Consider the following 26,151-nt stretch of genomic DNA (forward strand, 5'->3'; position numbering starts at 1 on the left):
GCATTTTTTATTTCATTTATTGCATTTTTTTGCTCCAGAATTTGTTTCTTTATTATGATTTCTGTCTCTTTGTTAAATTTCTCATTTTTGTTCATGTGTTTACTGATTTCGTTACATTATCTTTGATTTCTTGTAGCTCATTGAGCTTCCTTGAAACACCTGTTTTGAATTCTTTATTGGGTAAATCACAGAACTCCATGTCTTCGGGATTGGTTACTGGAAAATTGTGAGCCTTTGATTGTGTCATTTTCTCTTGAATTTTCATATTCTTTGAATTCTTGTGTTGCTGTCTTCACACTTGAAGTAGCAGTCAGCTCCTCCAGTTTTTACTAATTGACTGCAGGAGAGAAACATCTTCTGTCAGATGTGCTAGGGATTCCGAGGCTTTGATATATCTTCTATGGGTATTCCTGCTCCACATTTCTTGCTCCTCCTTGTGACAGAATTCTTAAGCTTGTTTGCATTCTCTTGATCCTGCAAAGTACCAGGCCGGATGCTGACAGCCTCCTTTTTGCTTTCCTGAGGGTGGTGCTTATGGCTCAAGTTTATGGTCTCTCCCAGGCCTGCAGGTTCAGGCTGGCTTTCTATGTGTGCTCAGTAGCCTGCTGCAAAAGCTCACTCTTGGTACTGTGTGGAGCGCTCACGGGAGCCCGTCATGAGGTGGGGTATGTGGGGTCGGGCATGAGGGGCACTGGTGGCACCTGTGGGCCAGTGTGGGGATATCTGTGGGCAGAGCATCCCCAGGAGCTTGTGCTTGGGCCTCCTAATGGAGCCCTTGACATGCTTAGTAGGATCCACATCCCTTCTGTTGTGTTCCGCACCAAGGTCTGGCTGCTGGTCTCCCAGCCACTCACCACCTCCTAGTTTTGCTGCTCATGACTCAGTATTCTGGACGGGGCTTCTTTGGCAGTGTGTCACACAGCTGGGGAAGCTAGGCGTTCCCTCACCTGCTCTCACTTTACCTCGAGGGGGAAGTCATTGGCTGAGAAGTGTTCTCTTGGTTCTGAGCTGTGCTGCCTTGAAGGGATGGGTAAAGCGGGTAAAATCAAACTGTGCTTCTTACCCTTTCCAATGCATCTTATCTCAGATTTCTTTTGTTCCATTGGTGGGCTGGAACTTCTCAACTGGACTCCTAGACTTCCACAAAGGTTCTCTAATCTGTGGGTGATTGTCTAAATTAGTGTTCTCTAGAGGCTCCTGGACTGCAGCTGCGAGGGGCTGGAGCTCATTCACAGGCCAGTTCATGGTTCACATCTGAGACTGAATGTATGTGTATTACCTGATGTACTGGTGGGTAAGAGTCCTCCCATGCCCCTTGGCATATGGTGCTGGTGTCAGAACCAAAGCTAAATGGGGCTATAGCCATGGCCTCTGATATAAAGTTGGTTCTGAGTCTGTAGCTGAGACCGTGGGTACAGGTCTGTCTTAAAACAGCTCTCCTTGATCTTGGACTGCTCCTGAGTTTTATAGTCTCTTTGGATCCCACAGCTCCCTTTTGCCCAAGGACGGATGCAAAATTGTTGTTGAAGGTGGATACGATGAGGGGTGTCTCACTCGGCTATCTGGATGACATCATCTTTGTGTATAAACTTTAGAATTACCTTTGTTGATATTCACACAATAACTTCCTGGGGTTTTGATTAGGATTCCATTGAATCTATAGATCAAGGTGGGGAGAAGTAATGTCTTGACAATATCAAGTCTTCTTACGCATGACCGTGGATTATCTCTCCATTTATTTAGTTTTTTGATTTCTTTCATCAGAGTTTTGTAGTTTTCCTCAAATAGGTCTTGTACATATTTTGTTAGATGGCTTTCTTTTTAATATTATTGTATCTCCCTAATTGGTACTTAGATTTCTGATTGGTTAAATTATTTGGTTTGGATTCAATTTGTGGTAATTTGTTAATAAAATATTTTTCCTTCTTTTGTCTCTATTTTTATAACTGATGGGTGTTAACAGAATGTTCCTCTGTTCATGTCTTAGATTTTTTGGAGTAGTTGTAAAAATGACTCTCTGTCTCACAGTTTTTGGGAATAGCTGTCTGTAATTTAGAAAATTTAGTTGATTTCAGTAAAGATTTGTTAATTGATTCATACTGTTGTAATTCTTATACTTTTATATAACAGATTAAGAAATTAGGGTAAAGGTAGTTTGTCAGATAGTGTCATACTAGTTATGATTTTTGGTTTGGAAAATGTGGTTAATGAATCACTCGGATGGAGATAGCCAAGACTGATTCTGTGAGACTTATATTGTAAGCTGGTGTGAGTGAGGAAATAGGCAGAGTCAGTGGTAGCACAAGGTACTTTTGTTGATATTTATAGAACCTTGATTTTTTTTTTAAGCAGAAGTACTTTGTTTTTCTTAAGTTAGTTAATTAAGGGTGGTGCTGACTGTGACAGTGTTAACTACTACCTTACCTTGTAGTTTTTGAAATGATGCATTATATTCCTTTAGTAATTTCCTAGCAAAGTCACATTTATTTGGGTATGAATTAAAGATGTGAATTTGTTCCTTTATTGAGGAATAACTTAGAAAAGTGTTAAATGTTTAAGTTTTTTTTTTTTCATTTATAGATCCCGTATATAGAGCATTAATTGTTTCGTAGATCAGAAACATTCTCAGCTATCTGGAGAAAGTCAGCTTTCTCACTCTATTCTTTTTTCCCTTCCAGTTAATTAAAATTCATGTGGTGCACAAATTAGTTAATGATGACTTGGGGTGGCTCATCTTAGACGAAATATTTCAGTGGTTTCACTGTGACACATTAGAACTATACTTTGTTCACTCTTAGAATTGTAGACTGGGAGGCAGTGTGGCATAGGGGAGACCATGGCCTTTGGAGACCTGGTGGCTCTATTCCTTCCTAGCAGTGCTCCTTTGGGCAAGTTACTTAACCTCACCAAATTTCTTTCTCCTCATTGTTAGTTGTCTTCGTGGGGTATTTAACATAAAGATGACTTTCTTGTGTGTGGTGCAGAGTACATATTATAACAGAATTCTGTCTCCATTCTCGTCTGTATTTCCACAGTCCACTTGGTAAAACTGCAACTGAGGTGATCTTTCTAAAGCCAAAAACTAGTCATGTCTTTTCTTTCTGAAAATCCTTCAGTGGCTCCCCTTTAGCCTCAGGATGAAGCCCAAATTCCTCAAGGGTCTGTAGGATTACTCTAGCCTTGTGGCATATTTCCTTCTCCGTTGAGCCTGCTGACTAAGCTTGCTTACCTCCAAGCTAATGTTCCTGTTAATTTCATTCTGCTTTGAACTCTGTCCTTTGCTCTTTCTGACCTTCCTCTTTCTGACCCCAAGCTGCTTCTGTTGTTCAGAACATTAGGTTAAATAAAATTCCTATCTTTTAAGTGCATATGACAAGATTAAGAGCTGTGTGGTACACAGTCCTAGCTCCACCATTTACCGTTTAGGGGATCTTTGGACAAATTAGTATCTCTGAGCTTTACATAGTGCCTTATCTGTGAAACGAGGATGTCTGCTTAGTTTACTATGTGAAAAATGCTTTGAAAACCAGTAATACATGCTGTTAAAAGTATTACTATCAGGAGTACATTTTGGGTATTCGTAAGAGGATATATTTCTTAATGTTCAAGAAGAAAAATGATGGTATGGATTGAATTATGCCCCCTGCTCCCAAATTTATATGTTGAAGCCCTAACCCCCCCACCCGTATAACTACTGTGTTGGAGATAGGGCCTTTGAAGAGGTGATTAAGGTTAAATGAGGTCATAGGATGGAGCTCTGGTCCAACAGAACTGGTGTCCTTATTATAAAAGAGGAAGAGACACCAGAGGATGAGGACGCAGTGAGAAAGGTGACTGTCTCTGCAAGCCAGGAAGAGAGCTCCAGAAACAGAAGCCTGATCTTGGATTTTCCAGTCTCTAGAACTGTGAGAAAATAAATTTCTGTTGTTTAAGCCAGTCAGTCTGTGGTATTTTGTTACGGCAGCCTGAGCAGACTAATACAGATTAAAATATAATTGCCTTGTGGGAAGGGCAAACTAGGCTGATTTTTCAGATAAATTGTAATGAATAACACAGTCAGCTATAAATTAGTGGATTAGTTTGGAAAATAGTCTTGGTAATTTGGAAGTTACTCTAATAGATTTTTTTTTTGTGTCTATATGACTAGGAGTATTACTATAAATTGTTAATTTCTAGTTTAACCAAGACTCTTTTTGGGAAACTTACTCTCCCCCTCCCTCATATAAAAGTTAAGTCATGGGCTTCCCTGGTGGCACAGTGGTTGAGAGTCCGCCTGCCGATGCAGGGGACACGGGTTCGTGCCCCGGTCCGGGAGGATCCCGCGTGCCGCGGAGCGGCTGGGCCTGTGAGCCATGGCCGCTGAGCCTGCGCGTCTGGAGCCTGTGCTCTGTGACGGGAGAGGCCACAGCAGTGAGAGGCCCGCGTACCACAAAAAAAAAAAAAAAAGTTAAGTCATTTAGGATGCATTAGGTTTGCAGGTAGTAAACTCATCTCAATTAAGATTAAACAATAAGAAACATTTATTGTTACTTTGTATTACAAGAAATTCCAAGGTAAGATTATCCTACTGTTGGTTAATTCTTTAGCTCAGTGTCATCAAGGATTCAAATTCTGTTTCCCCCTCATGCTGTACTAAGACTGCCTTCTTAGTCTCCTGGTGTCTGCAAAAATGTTACATGGTTATTGTTGAACATTTGGAAATGTCACAGAAGGATAAGGATGAAAACACAGATCATTTATAATCCAGCTGTTAACATGCTGATGTATCTTCTCTCATTATCTGATGAGTTAGCTTGTGTAGGTATTTAATTATACCAAAGAAAATTAGGTCAGAGTATATACACAAATATATATTCTGTTTTTTTTCCCATTAAGATTATACCAAGAGAATTCTCTTAGTAAAAATAATCATTTTTGCTTGTTATTGGAGTAATGATCATTTAAAATATTGGATATAGAGAAATATAAAGAATATTTAAAAATCACCCAGAGATGACCACTACTGTATTGATACATTTCCTTTTAGACCTTTTCTGAGGTGTATACACATTTCTTTTAAAAAAGCAAATACATAATCATTTTATATCTTGCTTTTTTTTTTTTTTCTGCGGTACGCGGGCCTCTCACTGTTGTGACTTCTCCCGTTGCGGAGCACAGGCTCCGGACGCGCAGGCTCAGCGGCCATGGCTCACAGGCCCAGCCGCTCCGTGGCATGTGGGATCCTCATGGACCAGGGTATGAACCCGTGTCCCCTGCATTGGCAGGCGGACTCTCAACCACTGCGCCACCAGGGAAGCCCTATATCTTGCTTTTATTACTAAGTATTTTATATACCTTCTCTTGTAGTGTGTACTCCATATGGTGTATACTCATACTCCTGTTTCTTTGCTTCTTCACTCTCACCCCACACCTATGGCCTCATGAGGAGTCCCAGTCGACTGAGGAAGAAAACACTTTGGTCTAGTTTACAGATGGTTCTACATAATATGCTGGTACCACCTGAAGATGGACATCTGTAGCATTATAGCCATACTCAGCAGTTACCCAGAAGGGCAGTGGTGAAGGGAAATTCTCCCAGTGGATAGATCTTTTTTTTTTTTATTGACGTATAGTTAATACACAATACTGTGTTAGTTTCAGGTGTACAGCAAAGTGATTCAGTTATATATATATATATTTTTTCTTTCAGATTGTTTTCCATTATAGGTTATTACAAGATATTGAATATAGTTCCCTGTGCTATAAATACTTGTTGCAAACCACTGGTAGATCTTTGAGCAGTGCACCTAGTTGTTTTGTCTTGAAAGAGATGGTTAGAGATGTGGACCCACTCTAATTCATGGCAGTAGCTAATCATTCGGCTAATTGATGATGGGCTTGGAAGGAACATAATTGGAAGTATGGGGAATAGATACATAGATATGCTTCCAAACGGACACAGAGTAATATTTGTGTTCATTGTGAATGCCCATCAAAGAGCAGCCTCAGCAGAGAAGGATCTTAGTGATCAGGTGGACAGGACGTTACCTCTGGATTTCACCCTCTTTCCCTATCCACCTCTGTCCTTGCCCAGCGAGCTCATGAAAAAGACACTGGTGGCAGGCATGGAGATTGTGCATATACTCAGAAACATCGTTTTCCACTCACCAGACCAACCTGGCTACTGCTACTGCTGAATGAACACCTTGCCAATAGCAGAGAGCCACCAATGACCCCCTAAGAGGGCACCATTCCTCTGGAGGGACCAGCCAGATATCTGGTGGCAGGTGGTTGGCATTGGACTACTTCCATAATGGAGAGGACAGCACTTTTTTCTCCCTGAAAAAGCTGCTTACTCTGGGTATGGATTTGCTTTCCCTCTCTGCATTGTTTCTGCCAAAACTCTTTGTGACTTTCAGAATGTGTTAATTATGTCTTGGTATTTGATATCACATTGCTTCTGACCAGGCAGTTCATTTTACAGCAAGTGAAATGTGTCATTGGGTTCATGTTCACGGAATCCCTGGTCTTACCTTGTTCCCCATTAGCCTGAAGGAGCTGAATTGATAGAACAGTGGAATGTCCTTTTGAGGACTCACTGCCCAGTTGGTGGCAATTCTTTGCAGTGTTGGGGTAGTGTTCTCTAAGATGTGGTCTAGTCTCTGAATCAGCCACCGGTGTGTGGTGGGGTTTCTCTTGTAGCCAGCATTCATATGTCAGGGAATCAAGAGGTGGAAACGAGGTGACGTTTTCTCACGATTACCCGTAATGATCCACTACCAAAAATTTTTCTTCTGTATTCACAACTCTGGGGCATGCTGGTTTAGAGTTCTTAGTTCCAAAGAGAGGAATGCTTTCATTGGGGAATGCAGTGCTGGTTCTATTAAACTGGAAGTTGAGCACCAGTCACTTTGGCTTCCTCGTGCCAGTGAACTAACAGGCAAAGCAGGAGATTACTGTATTGGTTACTGTGATTGATCCTGACTCTCAAGTGGAAATTGGGTTGCTACTGCACAATGGGGGTAAAGAGGAGTATGTCTGGAATGCAGGAGATCCTCTGGAGTGCCTTTTACCACTCCTGTCTCCTATGATAAAAAAGTTAATGCAAAACAAAAAACAACCCATTACAAGTAGGACTGCTAATGGCAGAGAAGGTTTGAGTCAGCCCACCAGGCAAGAACAACAACCATATGAGGTGATTGCTGAGGGCAAATGAAATATGTAATGGATAGTAGGAGAAGAAAATTATGATAAACACCAGCTATGACCTCATGACCAGTTATAGAATGAAAACTCTAGTAGTTATGAATATTTGTTCTGTATCTTAATATTTGTGTACATAGTAACCTATTCTCTGCCCCCCCATTCTTCTGTATTTAACTTAAGGTGTGTTATTAGTGGTTAACGTTGTATTTCAATATTTAAGTTACAGGATATCAAAGGGGAAGTACAACTCAACTAAGAAAGGAAAGAACATTACTCAAAGAGAAAAGTAGACTTTGTACTCTCTTTTGGGGAGATGGCATCTTTTTGGTTGTATGAGGGATGGTTGCATTATGTTAGACTGAAGCGTGATTTTGCTGTTGTTTTTTTTTTTTTTTGTGGTACGCGGGCCTCTCACTGCTGTGGCCTCTCCCACTGCGGAGCACAGGCTCCGGACGCGCAGGCTCAGTGGCCATGGCTCACAGGCCCAGACGCTCCGCGGCATGTGGGATCTTCCCGGACCGGGGCACGAACCACGAACCTGCGTCCCCCGCAGCGGCAGGCGGACTCTCAACCACTGCACCACCAGGGAAGCCCTTGCTGTTGTTTTTATTTAGGAGCTGAATATGATGACAGAGGTGTGTGTGTACCATATTGACAGAGGGTATCACGGTGGTTCATACTATATCAGTTTACTTAAGGTGGAATTGTGTATGGCATAGTTATAGTATGGTTCCTTCCCTGCATGTTTGTGGATTAGAATTGGCTAAAAGAGAATTTGTGTAAGCAATACTCACTAACCTCTGAAGGTTTTTGTGGTAAGATGCAGTGAGAGATGCAGAGGTGTTGGTGGGTTCCAACTTGACCTTGGTCTCCTTTGCTCTGCATCCAGCTCTCTTTCTTGGTTGCTGATAATTTGATCAACAGTGGCATCAGGCCCACTCACCTGGTGGGAGACCTACAGCTTCCCAGATCTCTCCATGAGTCTTTCCGTTGCAGTTGCTTTTCTGCAGCTGGATGTGTTGGGTGTCTCAGATAGACTATTTGATGACTCTCTGATCCTCATACTTCCCTCTGGGACCTTCACAACTTTCCCAGCTATTCCTATAATTGTGTAAAGTAAAATTCTATAATTTCTTATTCTGTAACTCATAGTGGTTCTACTTCCCAGTTTGAATTCTGACTTAATGCATTTTCCTTGTTGGTAAATACCTAGATCACTTTTATTGACTGCACGGCATTCTAATACATGAATATTTTAACCACCAGTCATTGGCCATTTAGATTGTTTCTAGGTTTTGTGGGGTTTTTTTTCTGTTACAAACAAAGGTGTGGACATTCTTGAGCATACGGTTTCTTTGCACTTGGCCTTTTATTTCTTTTGGGTAATTCCTAGAAGTGAAGAATATATGCATTTTAAAGAACCATGATACATATTATCTAATTGCACCCTCCAGCAGAATGTTAAAGTGCTTGCCCAGGCAACACTCCTGATCGTCATGGCTCTTTCAGTTTAATTCCTTTTAAGAAGAAATAAGATTATATGAGAAGATAATTAGTTAACATGGAAGGAGTTGATGGAAGGAACCCAGTGTCTTGGACTCCTGTGCAATATATCCTGTCAACAATACACTGACATTATTTAACTTATTTAATACATTTAACTTATTTTGTGTTTAAATGTAGTTGCTCTTTCTAAAACTGGGTTTTTACAGGTTCTCATTAAGCCTGTTTTTTATAAATATAATTCCTTTACCATCCTGTAGTATGGTACAGGATGGTAAAGGAATGAGTCGGGATTAAGTGTCATTGACTGAGGCTATAATTAGGGTAAAACCTAAAGTTTCAGAATGTAATTATTTGGTTATTGGAAATGCCCTGGAGTTATAAATTGACTTGTGAAGGTTTAAAAACATGATCTATGTTAGAGTTGAATTTGGAATGTTATTTAATAAGTATACCAGCTAACGGGCTTTCCTGGTGGCACAGTGGTTAAAAATCCGCCTGCCAATGCAGGGAACATGAGTTCGAGCCCTGGACCAGGAAGATCCCACATGCCGTGGAGCAATGAAGCCCATGCGCCACAACTACTGAGCCTGCGTTCTAGAGCCCACGAGCCACAACTACTGAAGCCCGTGTGCCTAGAGCCCATGCTTGGCAACAAGAGAAGCCACCGCAATGAGAAGCGCATGCACCGCAATGAGAAGCCCACGCACCACAATGAAGAGTAGCCCCTGCTCGCTGCAACTAGAGAAAGCCCGCGCACAGCAATGAAGACCCAACGTAGCCAAAAATAAATAAATAAATTTATTTAAAAACAAAGTATATATATGAGTATACCAGCCGTTGATTGTTCTGTGTTAGCTCTTCAATTAAAGAAGAGCGTGTGCAACAACTCCCATGCCTGTACCTCAAAACTGTGTGACACAACAGGCAGCAGGGATTTCCCCTGGATTTTGCTGGGAATGAAAGGACTATTAGGCAGTTAGCAGTTACTTTAAGTGGGAGGTGGTGGGGAGGAGCTGTGCTAGAGCTTACAGTGACTAGGTTTCAACCTGAATTGTTATGCAAAAATTTATTCTTCTTGCTGGATATTTGCTGTAACTTGGTAGGGTTTCTTTTTGTTTCCTTTTTATTTTTATTGGAATAGGTATTGTGTTGGAGAAAAATTAGATCCTTTCAATGTTAGCTAGGTATTGAGTGTATGCATACATACCCTAATCCCCATGGCTCCAACCAGGATTTGGCCTGTGTGCTCTTTTTTCCTGAATCCTCACATCCCTCTCCACAAAGTGATTATGGATTCCTCCTGGAAAGTTTCTCAAGTCTCAAACTAACCAAATACCTAGGTGGCCTTCAGCAAAGTAGATGTTTTGTTTTGTGTGTATAAAACTCCTCCTGTTACAGGTATTAAAAGTTGACATTTTAAATCCTTCTCATTACCATTAACATACTTCTTTAAAAATAAAAAGAGTTTTTAAACTTTATAGAGTGTATTTTAGCTGTTCTAAGAAACTTTCTCCTCACCCCCGCATATTAACATTTCTGTAACTGGGATGCATTTTACAATTAATGTTGTCCTTAAAAAGCTATCAGCCAAGCAGCAGTTGTTATTGTTCCCGGTTGTCTTTGTATGAATTTGGGTGGTTTTGCTGTTGGTATAACTGTATTATTGCAACCTGTCAACAAACCATTTAAGGACCATTTGAGGAAAGAAAAGAGTCAAACCATTTAAGGAACATTTGAAGAAAGAAAAGAGTCTTGGGTTTTCTCTTAAAAAATTTTTTTTTGATACCTCCTGGTAAGATTAAGGTAGCACCAGCATCAAAGTTTACAGAATTAGTGTCAGGAGCTTGGAGCAAAGTCCTGGGAATAAAGGTGGAACCTTATTTTAAAAGATGTATCACACGTAGTAGGAAGTTCACAGCATCTCCTATATATTATTCCAGCCTCTCTGTTTAATCTGAATCTGATCATGAGGAAACAATCAGACAAATCCAGGTTGTAGGACTTCCTATAAGACAGCTGGCCTGGAATTTTAAAATAATGTCTATGTTTTGAAAGAGAAAAAAAGGTCAGGGTTGGGAGGGGTTATTCTAGTTTTAAGGAAACTGAATAGACATGACTGTCAAGAGCTGTGCACAATCTTTGGTTACATCTTGAATCATACAAAACAAAAGATGTAAAGAGTTTGTTTTGGAAGTTGGAAAAATTTGAAAATGAGCTCTGTAGCTGGTATTACTCTGTGATTAAGAGTGACATACAAAGTTCACCATCTAAATCCCAAAGAGCATTTTCTTTTAGTATAAAATAAAATTTCTTCATAAGAAAGCATTCTGACATAATTGAGTTGGCAGGTTTTTTCCTGAGTGATACATAAAAATGGTGCCTCTGACATAGCTGTTTTGTTGGAGTCATTGAAATATGGTGTTTTTTGGTAGATGTGGGCTATTTTGTAATGAATTATCATGAAATATCTTCCATTTTTTCATTGGAAAAACCTTACTTAAATATTTGAAATATTCTGTGGGAAAAATACTGACTGGAAAAGTTTCTGGCAAGTTTGGATTAGAGTTAAGTTAGAAGTTGTTAAACAGATACAGTGTGGTGACATTTCTGCAAAGAGTGGGAGGAAAGGTAAAGACAGAAGCAAGATGGTTAAAACTTTTTTTTTAAATGCCCATGAGACCCCTGTTTTGTTACCTAAGCAGGGTTATTAAACCACTTGCAATTAGGACACAGAGAAATTATTGTTCCTCAAAGAAAACAAACTATTTTCAAATCCTCTTGTCAGACTTTAAAGAAGGTTCAAGGTAAGTAAGAAAGAGAACATTTTAATTTGTCATACTATTTTTCTGAAATGTTATTAGGCTAGTACTGTAGGATATGTGCTAGGTATAGGCTCTGTTTTCCCTGTAGGACATCTTGCAATAGTTGGGCCCTATATTAGAAATGATGCTCTTAAAGTTAGTTTATAGGTTAGTGTTTGTTTGGAACTTAATTATACAGCTAAAATGTTACAGAGAAGAGTTGGGAGAAAGTGATTAGTTTTATTAGACTTGTAAAATAAATAAACAAATACTTTTTTTCTTTTGGCCTCACCGCGTGTCTTGAGGGATCTTAGTTCCTCAACCAGGGATCAAACCTGCCCCCTCTGCAGTGATAGCACAGAGTCCTAACCACTGGACCTGCAGGAAATTCCCAATAAACAAGTACTTTTTTTTAAAATAAATTTATTTATTTGTTTATTTATTTTATTTTTGACTGCGTTGGGTCTTTGTTGCTGCGTGTGGGCTTGCTCTCGTTGCAGCGAGTGGGGGCTACTCTTTGTTGCGGTGCGCAGGCTTCTCACTGCGGTGGCTTCTCTTGTTGTGGAGCACCGGCTCTAGGCTCCTGGGCTTCAGCAGTTGCAGCATGCAGGCTCAGTAGTTGTGGCTCGCGGGCTCTAGAGCGCAGGCTCGGTAGTTGTGGCACATGGGCTTAGTTGCTCCGCGGCATGTGGGATCTTCCCGGACCAGGGCTCGAACCCATGTCCCATGCATTGGCAGGCGGATTCTTAACCACTGAGCCACCAAGAAGTCCCAACAAGTACTTTTAATAAATCAACAGTAGTAGTGTTTGAGGAATACAGATTTAAGGTGGAGCTAGAGCAAAATGACAGTATTGATGTTTTGGTATTTATTTCATATGATATAAAAATATCTAGGGCTTCCCTGGTGGCGCAGTGGTTAAGAATCCGCCTGCATCTGGGAAGATCCCACCTGCCGCGGAGCAACTAAGCCTGTGTGCCACAACTACTGAGCCTGTGCTCTAGAGCCTGTGAGCCACAACTCCTGAGCCCGTGTGCCACAACTACTGAAGCCCATATGCATAGAGCCCGTGCTCCACAACAAGAGAAGCCACTGCAATGAGAAGCTGTGCACTGCAACGAAGAGTAGCCCCTGCTCGCCACAACCATAGACAAGCCTGCACGCAGCAATGAAGATCCAACACAGCCAAAAATAAAATAAATAAATTTATATAAAAAAAGAAAAACTTCCTTAAAAAAAAATCTGTGTTAAAATGGGTATTTTAAGATATTTTCTAAGGGTCCTGACTTCATTTAAAAATCAGTGAAACTTAATTTTTAATATATTTTAGATATAAAACTTTGCAAGCATTATAAAACCAAGTAAAATGTGAATTTTTAAAACTAAATATGACATTTATTGAAGTTGAAGGACAGATACATGGGGTTATCATATTACTCTTTCTACATATATATAAGACTCTGTGCTAACCAGGGGAACAGTAGGAGATATTTGTAATTCACTGTACATGTTTTCCATTGGATTCCTACAGCTACGAAATAATGCCATCTCTTGTTTGGTTATTTAGAGGAAGTTGGATTTGAACTTGCTTTTCACATTGATGCCCTGATTAAAATCAGGGTCTTAATACTAGAGGAATTAAAATGAGAGTAGGCAACAATCAGTTACTGCCATAATCATGAAGCTATTGAAAATTGTTTTTTAAAAAAGAATAGGAAGAGAAAAATAGCACATGGGAAAATGCTCATGGTATATTTTTAAATGAAAAAAGGTTATGTAGCTATAGAGTATGGTAAGTTTTACATTCTTGTATACATACATGTACTTGAGAGACTTCGAAGAAAATACACTAAACTGTTAACAAGGTCAATTTGAATGATAGGACCATGGTACATTAACTTTTAAATTTCTCTCTCTCTCTCTGTTAAAAAAGCAGGCAAAAATGAAACCATATAGTATTTTTTTCACTTAGAATGCATTCCTTTTTAAATTTTTTAATTCATTTTATTTTTGGCTGAGTTGGGTCTTTGTTGCTGCACGTGGGCTTTCTCTGGTTCTGGTGAGCGCAGGCTTCTCACTGCGGTGGCTTCTGTTGTGGAGCATGGGCCCTAGGCACGTGGGCTTCAGTAGTTGTGGCATGCGGGCTCAGTAGTTGTGGCTCACGGGCTCTAGAGCACAGGCTCAGTAGTTGTGGCTCACAGGCTTAGTTGCTCTGTGGTATGTGGGATCTTCCTGGACCAGGGCTCGAACCCGTGTCCCCTGAATTGGCAGACAGATTCTTAACCACTGTGCCACCAGGGAAGCCCTGCATTACTTTTTTTTTTTTTTCCCCTGCATTACTTTTTAAGCATACTCATGACAAGGATGTTCTCTCTATCTCTTTTGGGGTTTAAGTAATTACTTGTGATAGAGGTAGAAAGGTTTTTCTTGTGGTCGTATGTGAAGGTTGAGAATGAGGGAGAGGAAGTGTGGTTAAAGATAAATGTATAGTTATGAGAGAGATTGCTTATAACTCCGTAATTTCCACTTTAGGGAGTGAAAAACGAGATTATTTTGCCTGTGTAGTCACCTTGAGGGGCAAGAACAGGACTTAATAGGAGTAGTTTTACTTGAAAAGTTTCTTTTCTCTAGCTAAGCTTGGTATCCACAGGTGGATAAATGAGGAAGAAGAGAGCTAGTTTTATATATGGGCTCTTCAGAAAATTCAGTTATCTAAAGAATTTCCTGTTTAGTTCTTGGCTACATTGTTTATTTTGAGTTTAGCTCTTTTAAATAATTAACTTTTCCTTTAAAGCTGAATACTTTTATTTCCATTTTAAGCAAACTTCATAAGTGGCATAAGACAGGGATGGCAAATGGGTTACGTATCACGTGTCAGCTCCTAGAGTGATTAGTTAAAAGTATATAGACTTTTGTAGGAAGACTGCTATAATTGATTAACAGTGTCTGTTTCAGCTCCTTGGAGAAGTGCTGGCTATTTGTCTTCTGGTTTATAATCCATTTTGTGTGATCCTTTGGAACATACTAAGGCTGCTTGGTAGTTAATACAGTAAAAGCACCAAAGAAGGGCTTCCCTGGTGGCACAGTGGTTGAGAGTCCGCCTGCCGATGCAGGGGACACGGGTTCGTGCCCCGGTCTGGGAAAATCCCACATGCCGTGGAGTGGCTGGGCCCGTGAGCCATGGCCGCTGGGCCTGCGTGTCCGGAGCCTGTGTTCCACAACGGGAGAGGCCACAACAGTGAGAGGCCCGTATACCGCAAAAAAAAAAAAAAAAAACACCAAAGAATGAGGGAGACCAACTATTGGATACTAAACTTACAAACCTGAAATAAGTGACAACAGTAATTCTTGTGCAGATTTAACTTTTAAATCCATGGTCTGTAGAGGAAATTAACTGTGACTAGAACTGCACTGTCTCCAGTAAGGCCACAATCTACATATGGCTCTTGAGCCTTTAAAATGTGGCTAGTTTGGGAAAATGAATTTTAAAATTTTATTTGATTTTAATTAATTTAAATTCAAAATAGAAGCAGTGTAAAATGGTTTCTGTTAAATACAGCTTTACTTTTTTGGTAGGGCTACATTTTACTTTAACCATTGCATCGGAAGACGCATGGGAAGTTTTTACGTCTAGGCCTGGAAGTAGCACCTGTATCTGCTCTCATTCCATTGACAATACTTAGTTAACACATCCATCACTTTATGTATATCTTTTTTTTTTTTTTTGCTGAGAACATGTAAGTTCTACCCTATTAGCAGATTTCAGTTATGCAGTACAGTGTTAACTACAGTCACCATGTTTTACATTTAGGCCTTTTCGTTGGACAGAGTTAGGATATTGATATATAATACGTGATAAAATCAAAATTAGGTTCAAGTGAATGCTTTCAGTTTAAATCCAGAGCTATAGTTTTTTCTTAACTTCATTCTTCTTACATCAGAATCTCTTTTGAATTATGCCAAACATCTCAGGTCTCAATGACTTAAACATAAGTAATGACTTGCTTTGTCCCACACTACACAAACAATAGTCTCAGGATAATAATTCCAAAAAAACCATCAGCAACAAAGTGATTGAAAACAGCTTTAGTATTTTTTTGTTTTCCTCTTTCAGTTGTTTTCGTCCTAAGGATAAGCTCCATTAAGAATGTACAATCAGGGCTTCCCTGGTGGCGCAGTGGTTGAGAGTCTGCCTGCCGATGCAGGGGACACGAGTTCGTGCCCCGGTCCGGGAAGATGCCACATGCCGCGGAGCGGCTGGGCCTGCGCTGCTGGAGCCTGTGCTCTGCAACGGGAGAGGCCACAACAGTGAGAGGCCTGCGTACCGGAAAAAAAAAAAAAAAAAAAAAAGAATGTACAATCAAAATTTCTGTGCTTTGAAGCCACTTTCAGGATATTTTCTTTCTGGTTAAGCCACTAATTGGATGCACAGTTAGGCTCATTTGATTAATTTTACATTTAATTTTGGGAAATTCCTTTTTAAAATTTAATTTTGTTATAATTGTATGAATTATTTACATAGTTCCAAAAACAAATCTAAAAACAAGGTATGTTTAAAGAATCTTATCCATGTTCTCGCCAACCTATTTACCCCCGACCCCATATGTAATTATTTTTTAAAGATGTTATGTTTTATCCTTTTTTCTTAAAAACTAAAAACATATATTTATGTATCTTTCCCCATTTCTTAAGTAATAGCATTCAATAAACATTTTTATTTTCTATCTTTTTTTTTTTCACCTTAGCAATATTCTGGAGATCGAGTGTAGTGGTAATAACGACATCCCTCAACGTTCCTTCTTAGAGCTGTATAGTACTCTGCTGTTTGGAGGTCCCATAGTTTATTCAACCAGTCCCCCATCACTGGTTATATCCGTTGTTTCTAGGCTTTTCTATTGCAAATAGTGCTGTAATGAATAATTACATAATATTTTTGCCAGTGATTATTTGAGATAGATTCCTAAAAGTGAAATTACTGGGACAGAAAATAAGTCCATGTGTAATTTTGCTGGCTATCACCAGCAGTATTATCAGAGAGTCTTTCCCACAACTTTGCAGAGTACCTTGTCCCACTTTTGGATTTTTGCTGGATGGGTAGGTGAGAAATAATATCTCATATTAGTTTGCATCTGCATTTCTTGTCTGTGATGAGCGATGTTGGATTTTTTAAAAAAAGGTTAAGAGTGGTTGCATTGCTTCTTTTTTTTTTTTTTTTTTTTGAACTGTTAGATCTCTGTTCCATTGTTTCTATTTATTCTCGGCCTTTTAATTTTTAGATTACATATTGTTATACAAGTTGCTGGCCACCCTGCTCCCCGCCCCCCTCCATTCCCTCCACCTCCCCCTGCCCCCCAGAGTTTATCACTTGTATTTGAATTTTGCTCTGAACTTTGTCTCTGAACATTTCTTACTGTTTGACTCTGAGTTGTGTACTAGAGTTTGGGAAGAATGGATGGGTAAAGGGTGGGGTCATAAGATTTACAGTAGTTTTTGTGGAGATGAGAAGCTTGGTTGTAATGGTTAATGGGGGGTTTGGATTTCTGATGGTGATTAATGTAAACAGGAATGTAAGGTAGAATGGATTTATAGTCCATATCACTGGACTAGTAGATGTGATTTTTTTGTTAAATTAACATTTGTTAATTAGAGCCCCAGGGTGTCATGGATGGTGAGCTCAAGGTTCAACAAAAGACTGGAAGGGAAAGTGAAATAGAGACATTTATTACTCACAGGTCCTGGAGGAGATACACAGCATGCCTTGAGGGGACACGTGGCGAGGTCAGTGCAGGGTGCAGGCAGAGAGTGAGCAGTAGGACCTGAGGCACGTGCCTTTATTAGGGTCCAAGGGTAGAGTGCTTTGTGGTTCATCAGACAGGTCCGATAAATTTTTTGATTCAGTTGGGCTTTTCTATTAAAAAATATAAATTATAACTCTACCTTTCTATAGAACAGATGTTTAATGAATGTTAACCTAAATAAATATTGGTTGTTTTTGTTCTTATTTCAGGCTACAGACAAGAGAAAAGCTTTAGAAGAGACCAAAGCCTACACAACCCAATCCCTAGCTAGTGTTGCTTATCAAATAAATGCATTGGCTAACAATGTACTCCAATTGCTGGACATCCAAGCCTCTCAGCTTCGGAGAATGGAGTCTTCCATCAATCATATCTCACAGGTAACAGCTTGTAAAAAGCTTTAAATTCACATTTAATTAACTGGCAATATAGTATCAATAGGTAGCCTAGAAATATGGAGTCCTTACTCATTTTCTTACTGACTGACTAGTCATTACTGCTTTCAGCTTTAGCTTTGGGTTCAGTAAGCCTACTCTTCTTTTTTTTTAAAGTTTTTGTGTGTGTTTGGTAAAATATACATACCAGTGGTTATTGGTCTGTGGTTTTGGTGTTAGTGTAGTGCTGGTCTTACAAAATATGTTGGACAGTATTCCCTCCTCTTCAGTTTTATGGAAGAGTGTGTGGTATAATTGATTTTCATCCATTGTATTGATTTTCATTCTGGTCTTTTTTCTCTTTTTTTCCTTATCCATTTACCCTAAATGCTACCTTTACTATGTATGCTTTTTATTGTAGTTGGGGAGTTTTTGAAAGGCAGCAGATTGTATTGTTATTCAATTTAAAAAATTCTAGAACCTAGCACTAAACCTGCCATATGCTTAGCATTCAGTAAGTGTTTGTTAAAATTTCTGTTTAGGAGGGGTTGGTCTGTATACTATTCAATACAATACATGGAAATATTTAATAAACATTTGAATAGAGAAAAAAGTCCTGTGGGCATGTAGTTTGGGTGGTGCTGAAGGAGTGACATTTAAGTTGGGGTTTGAAGGGAGCCTGTGCATTTATCATATTGACATGGAGTGCAGATGCATTCCAGTCTAAGGCAACGGCGTTAGACAAAGACATGATGGCTTGTTCAGGGTGACTAGAATGTAGGTTTTGTTTGGAATGAGGAATGTACCTGGAGGTTAGTTTGGAAAAATAAATCTGAAGTTCTAAATTGTAGTTCATTTCTCTTTGATTTGGTTTCATTGATAAAGCTGAATGACAGCTTGTGTTTCATTAGGGGAGTAGGTGTATGCTTTTGTTGCTTCTCTGCTTCTCTTACCTGCTTGGTGGGAAATATATAGCTCCTGAATCAGACCAGCATGTTTAGCAGAAAAAGAGAGTTATCAGTCTTCCCTAACCATCATCAGATGGCAGACTGATGTGATTAAGCCTTGAAGCAAGGGAAAGAGGATCCTTTGGAAACTGGAGACTCTGTTCTTTAGTTTTAAGGCAGACAGCAGGCTATCCTCCCTCTGTTCAATATGCTTTTTGGAGAAATGAATCACCCAAGCCCATATTCTGCCTCAGATAGTCTCTTTGTGGTGTTGAGGAAGCAAACCTCCAAACCCGTACCTGTTGATCACAAAGTTTGGGCTAAACCATATTTTAGTTCTGTCCTAATCAATAGTAATAACTGGGGACTGGTCTCATCTCACTTAGAATAAGGGCTACGTTTTTCAAAAAGGGACTTTGGGGGCTTCCCTGGTGGCGCAGTGGTTGGGAGTCCGCCTGCCGATGCAGAGGACGCGGGTTCATGCCCCGGTCCGGGAGGATCCCACATGCCACGGAGCGGCTGGACCCGTGGGCCATGGCCGCTGGGCCTGCGCATCCAGAGCCTGTGCTCCGCGACGGGAGAGGCCATAGCGGTGGGAGGCCCGCGTACCGCAGGGGAAAAAAAAAAAAAAGGGACTTTGGAACCCTCCTTCTTCTGTTTTGATTATAAGCGGTTAGTTTGGGAGTTTCTTTCCAGATCTTCTGACCTTTTGGTTGTCTGTAAGCCATTCACCAGGCTATAGCTTGAACCTCCTAATCAGTTGCTGGGTCTTTACAGTTGCCTAATCTTGTTTCAAAGCCTGGAAATGGTTTTTCACTTCCTGTGGTTTAAACCTCAGATACCTTAGCGTGGCATAAAAGGCCCTTTGGTCTGGTCTCTTCCAGCTCTCATCACATTCCTGCCATGCTCAACTTCTTGAAGTGTTCCAAACACGGCATGCAATTTTGTGCTTCTTTGCTTTTCCGTAATCTGTTTATCTTACTTGGAATTAACTTTGTTCATCTCTGTTCTGCTTAACATAAGCGCCAGATGAAGCCTTCACTGATTAGCTCAGGGTAGGGTTACTGACGCAGTCTATGCTCTGCCGTCTTCCTCCTTGTATCAGTTACTTGAGGTATCGATACATGTCTGTCTCCCCTTCCTCTCTCTTTGAAGGTAAAGATCATCCTGTGTAAGTACCACACCCCGACCGATTGTGCCCCAGGAGCTCCTCATCTCTGTATCCTCAGTACGTAGTTAACCAGAGCTTAAGAGGTGGTTTGAAAAGTATTTTTTGAATGAGACAGTGTGGTATGGTCTGCTTTGAAGTCATAAAGATCTGGGTTTGAATCCTAGTTCTGCCAGCATGTGATTTGATCAGATAACCTAACTTTTTTGAGTTTAGTTTTCTCATATGCAAAATTGGGACTATAGAGCTGACCTTAGAGATGAAATAAAGAATTACATGTAAAGCATTTAGCCTGACACCTGGATATAACACGTTGGCATTATTAGTCATCATAGCTAATCATCCATTCTTTCTCTTATATTCAGCCTCTCTTCAATTCCCCCTCCAATCAACATTATTTTCCCCCATCTTAAAAAAAGCATTCCTTACCATGTGTTTTGAGATATTACCTTTTCTCTCTTGACAGTTCACAGCCTGAGTTCTTGAATCTGTCATCTTGTGGCATCTTCTTCCTTGAAACATATATATGCCTCAGTCCATTGTGGTTTGATTTTGTCTCCTTCTACTCCATGGATGTTGCTTTTGCAAAAAGGAGCAGTGATATCTTTCTTTTAAATCTAGAAATATTTTTTGCCACCTCTTCCTTGTTGCTTTTATTTGTGGCACGTGACAAATTTGTGATTATGTTTGTTTACTTATTTAATGCCTGTTCCTTCTCTTAGAGGTAAGTTTAATGATGACAGAAACCTCATCTGTTTGGTTCATCACTGTGTCCCTAGTGTCTCCCTTAGGGTCTGGCAAGGAGTAGATCCTTGAATCTTTAAATTATCCGTGTGGAACTTCAGAAAATCTGTAGTCCTTTGTGAATAAGCATCACTGTTTTTATTTTCTTTCAAATTAATTAATTAATTAAAATATTTATTAACATTAGCTTTTAAAATTTATTTTATTTTATTTGTTTTATTTTTGGCTGTGTTGGGTCTTTGTTGCTGTGTGCAGGCATTCTCTAGTTGTGTCGAGCGGGGGCTGCTCTTTGTTGCGGTGTGCGGGCTTCTCATTGCGGTGGCCTCTCTTGTTGTGGAGCACGGGCTCTAGGCGCGTAGGCTTCCATAGTTGTGGCACACAGGCTCAGTAGTTGTGGCTCGCGGGCTCTAGAGCGCAGGCTCAGTAGTTGTGGCTCACGGGCTTAGTTGCTCTGCAGCATGTGGGATCTTCCCAGACCAGGGCTCAAACCCGTGTCCCCTGCATTGGCAGGCGGATTCTTAATCACTGCGCCACCAGGGAAGCCCAATATTTATTTATTTATTTGGCTACACAGGGTCTTAGTTGCAGCACTTGAGATCTTCATTGCCGGGATCTTCGTTGCGGCATTCAAGATCTAGTTCCCTGACCAGGGATCGAACCCGGGCCCCCTGCATTGGGAGTGCAGAGTCTTACCCACTAGACCACCAGGGACGTCCCTCATTGTTGTTTTTAGAAAGTTCTCCATTTCAAAGGAAAATGAATGTACCCTAAGGTAAATTTTGAATTATCAATGATTTGGTTCAAAATCTTAAACATAGAACTTAATGTGGTCACTGAAAATATTTTTGCCCACCTGTTCCCTGAGAAAGTCCAAGTGTGGAGAATTAAAAAAAGGCTGAAGTGGATTAGAACCTGTAATTACATAGTGTCAGTGTTTGCAGTCTTCTCCATACTCACACTCTGCCTTGCAGTTCTTGTGAAACAACCAGACAGGAGCTGGTCAACAGATAAGAGCGAGAATTGACCATTACCATTAAAAAGAAAATCTCTGTGCCTATTACTTTTATTAAAAACCCACACCCACCTCTATCAGATGATATTTCAATCCTTAAACTTTGCCTTCAGGACAAAGGCTGGATTGTTGGTGTGGTATTGATGCAAGCATGGTCTTGTCTTCCCTTGCCTTTCTAGCTTCATTCCTTCCCTCCCTTCACACTCTGTGCTTCAAACCTCCTCATTCAGAGCTCTAGCAGTGTGTGCTGTAGTGGCTGTAGTCCCTTTGCTTGGAATGTCTGTCTCCCGGATTTCCTCTGCCTGGCTCACTCCTGCTCACTGTTTAGGCTTCAGCTTAATTGTCCTGGTCTCATGGAAACCTTTTCCTTGGTTCCAGAAGGCTAGGTTTGATCTTTCCTTGTACTTCTGTGCCTACTCCTTCATGACAGATAGCTTATGTTTGTTCTTCCTGATCTGTTCTCTCCCCGCTGGTCTTTACCCTGGGAGGTGTACTGTATGCATTATGTCAATGGGCGTCTGTGACTTCCGGCTTCAGATAGGGTGCAGCCAGTGTGGACATGGGTAGATCGGAAGCAGTGAGAAAGGTAAGCTCAGAATATTTCCCTGGTTTCTTCCTGGTGGACTGGCTGTGTCCCAAGACAAGTCATTATTCCCCTCAATAAAGCCCTTCCTGGTAGCCTTGTCTGTGTGACTTTCTCTTCCTCGTTCTGGTAATCTCTCCTGCCCTTGTCCTTTTGGATTTAGGGGTGCTGTTGCTACTGCTAACACTAGTTCCTGTACCTTCCTTTCTGTTCCCCTATCCCTCACCATTCCTTTGTCTTTAGTCCGTCTATGTTATAAATGCTCTTTGAATTTTTCTAATTGGAATAGTTTGTCAGTTTCTGATTGGAAATCTGGCTAATACAGCCCACCATGTGTTATTTCTGATACTGCCCCCTCTCTTTCCTCCTGTTTTTGCCTTTGCCCTCACTTAGGGAAGCAGGAAGCTCAGCTGGTGAAGTTCTAAAGCACCCTCTTTCTACTTCAGACAGGACAGTGCTACTTTTGTTTATATTACATAATGAGATTCTGTGTAAGAGTTGATTTGAAATTAGGATGAACAACAGAAAGATTTGAAAATCAGTGACTGCAAGAAAAATCTTAAAATCTTTTTAACAGCATTTAAGTTTCTTTAAGAGGCCTGGCACCTGCCTTTATTTTTAGCCTTATCCCTTGCTACTAACCCACCTAGGACCTTTAAATTCCAGGGATAAGAAATCTCTCTGCCTGTCAGTGTCCTGGCTCCTATTGTTACAGACATGTTTCACCTGGCTAACTCCCACTCATCCTTGAGGTCTTACCCTAAATTTTATTAAAGGGTGGTTTTCCCCAATTCCCCTTTCTGGCCTGCCTCCCACCTGCGCACATACTATTAGAATTCTGTTAGTTGTTTTTATAGCGTCCTATACTTCCCTTTCATCGCATTTATTATTAGAATTACATCGTTAATTTGTCCTATTCACCGTCTGCCTTCCATAGGGTTCACTGTGACCTTTGCTGTATTTCTGGTGTCTGGCATGCATATGTCTATTTATTCAACAAATAAAAGGGAAGGAAGTTATAGTGGAAAGTCTCAATCTCTTTAGAGGAGCCCAATGCAGAGACTTTAGGGCCATTAGAATTTGTAACAGTTTTTTTTTTTTTTTGCAGTACGTGGGCCTCTCACTGTTGTGGCCTCTCCCCGTTGCGTGTAACAGTTTTGAATGGGGCCATCCCTTTTTAATTTCAAAAGTCATTGTATCCTTATTTTAGAGAAACCATATTTGGTTGTGTTCCTCCACAGATTAATGGAACATTGATTGCTAAATACCTCTGAATCATTGAACTTGAAAAAAAAAAAAAGTCTTGCTCTCATTTTTATCACTGAGTAGTAAAGATGACTTAAAATATTTTTTTGGAGGGGGAGGAGGGACAATTTTAAACTCACAGAAAAATTGCATGTACAGGACAAAGAACTTTTTTGTTTTGGACTGTTTGAGAATAACCTGCTGCTATGATGCCCCATCACTCCTGAATACTTTGGTGTGTATTTTCTATACATAAGTACATGCTACTGCATAGCCATAAAACAGTCATCAAAATCAGGTTAATTACCATCTAATCCACACATTCTACTTATCTGCCAATTTGTTCAGTAGCTTTATGGGAAAAAGACCCAGTTCAGAAGCATTTAGTTATCATGTCTCCTCAACCTTCTTCAAACTGCAACAGTTCCTCAGTCTACCCTTGACTTCACCTGACCTTGATACTTTTGAAAATTACAGGCCAGTCAGTTTGTAGAATGTCAATATGAATATGTTTGTTTCTTCATGATTAGATTCATGTGATAAATTAAAGATAACTTTTTGGAGGCAATAGCTTCCTATTTAAAAACCACTTTCATTGTCTTAATTTTTTTTTTTTTTTGCGGTACGCGGGCCTCTCACTGTTGTGGCCTCTCTCGTTGCGGAGCACAGGCTCCAGACGCGCAGGCTCAGCAGCCATGGCTCACGGGCCCAGCCGCTCCACGGCATGTGGGATCTTCCCAGACCGGGGCACGAACCCGTGTCCCCTGCATTGGCAGGCGGACTGTCAACTACTGCACCACCAGGGAAGCCCCATTGTCTTAATTTTTTAAAGAAACTTTTTTTGTTTACTTTTAAGTCTTTTTCTAAGTGTTTCTAGCATTAGGGCTTGTAAATCCATAATAATATATATAAAGATAGAGGAAATCTATAAAGAATCTGGCATGTACATCAAGGCATAACATCCCTAAAAATATTTTGTTAGAGATCCAACAAAATTTGCTGTCATAGGAATTTTTATTTTAACTAATCAGGAATAATTGATTTTGCTATATTTTGTCATTAAGATCGTTTCAGAGCTAAAAAATTTTCAGATTTAAAAATCCTTTGGTTCTGAATTGCAAGTGATACTTGAGAACTTCTAAGATATAAATAAGTATATTTAATTATGACAGAACTTATTTCTAAAATAACCAACCATCTTGGTTAAAAACAAATTGTATACATTTTAGCTCTGAAATAATTTGAAAATCCAAATGAAGTCAGTCAGAATCACTGTTCTAAGACTATTTTTAGTTATTTTTCCTTAGAGCTGGTTTCCTTTCTAGCCACCTGCAGTTTTATGTGCCGTCCCACGTGTTCATTTTTTCTAAAACTGTTCCCCCACCAAGCTTGGCATGAAAGTAGCTTCTCTAATGTTTTTGGTTTGTTCTTTTGAAGAGCAAAGTATAAATTATAAAACCTCCATTGAGTAAATTCATGTAAAAATATTGATGAAAGACAGCATTACTATGGAATAAAGGATTCTCTGGCTCTAGGGTTTTTTTTAATTACAGTTTATTTTGTCTTGATATCATTATACTACATATTAATATATAGAATTTATCTTTTCCATTCTTTTAAAAAAATTTTTTTAACCTTTTATTGAAGTATAACACACATAGAAAATGCACAAAACGTAAACCTACATTTTTAATGAACTATCACAAAGGAAAAATCTGTGTATTCATCAAGACCTACAACATAGCCAATCATCCTTATGTTCTTCCCACCTGCCACCCCTCCTCTCCTTCCCAAAGGTGATCACTATCCTGACCTCTGGTAATGTAATTTAGTTTTGTTTTTTTTTAACATCTTTATTGGAGTATAATTGCTTTACAATGTTGTGTTAGTTTCTGCTGTATCACAAAGTGAACTTTTCCATTCTTTTTACTTTCAACTTTTTCCTGTTAAGATTTGTCTCTTTTAAGAATAACTGGATTTAAAAAAATACAGTGTGAGAGTTCCTTCGTGCACTAGTGGTTAGGATTCCAGGCTTTCATTGCCATGGCCTGGGTTCAGTCCCTGGTTGGGGAACTGAGATGCTGCAAGCCAAAAATAAAAATTAAAAAAAAAAATACAGTGTGATACTTCTTTTAACTGGGGCATTTATTGCATTTATATATTGATATATTTGGATTCAGATGAACCACCATTATTTTGTACTTTTTATTCATGCCATCTATTGTTACTTTTTCTTTTCTTTTCTTTTCTTCTCTTTTCCCTCCTTCCCTCCTTCCTTCCTCTGGATTAACATTCTCTTTTGGATTAACATTCTTTGGAGGCCTTATTGTGTATGTGTGCACGTATATGTACGTGCATATGTGATGTGTGTATGCTGCCTCCTGCTTATGGTGAATTATTTCCTTATGTGTTTTATAAATTTTGATTGTGAGCTCAACTTAAGATCTCATCTTTGAGATCTCTCTGCAGGCTAAGGGTAATACATTGATAAGATAAATTGATTATTCCTAGACAGTTTTGTTCTGCCAAGTGTTTTAGGGATACTATCAGTCCAGGACTATTTAGAGTTTTGTACCTGAAAACTTCATGGAACATGTTATACTATCTTGGATAACTGCCCCCCTTCCTCTCCAGTATATGTGTGTGTGTGTGTGTGTGTGTGTGTGTGTGTGTGTGTATGTATTTGTGTCTTAGAGGTGTTGTAACAATTACCTCAAACTTAATGTCTTAACACAACTTTACTATCTTATAGTTCTGAAGCTTAGAAATATGAAATGGGTTTCACTGGGGC

General features: G+C 39.8%; 1 protein-coding gene across 14 annotated transcripts in view; it reads left to right on the forward strand.

The window, feature by feature from the left end:
* Positions 1-26,151, forward strand: part of ABI1 (abl interactor 1) — a 105,780-nt gene that overhangs the window by 25,571 nt on the left and 54,058 nt on the right. For 13 of the 14 annotated variants that reach the window (XM_027121681.1, XM_027121685.1, XM_027121682.1 and 10 more), the window contains exon 2: positions 17,500-17,667. The exons of the other annotated variant lie outside the window; for it this stretch is intronic. In XM_027121681.1, the coding sequence (XP_026977482.1) occupies positions 17,500-17,667 (168 nt within the window). The remainder of the gene's footprint in view (positions 1-17,499; positions 17,668-26,151) is intronic. 14 annotated transcript variants of the gene reach the window in all.

The sequence above is a fragment of the Aethalodelphis obliquidens genome, unplaced genomic scaffold (genome assembly GCF_003676395.1).
Source record: "Aethalodelphis obliquidens isolate GAN/ISIS:26980383/991018 unplaced genomic scaffold, ASM367639v1 scaffold23, whole genome shotgun sequence".
Taxonomy (NCBI): Eukaryota; Metazoa; Chordata; class Mammalia; order Artiodactyla; family Delphinidae; genus Aethalodelphis; species Aethalodelphis obliquidens.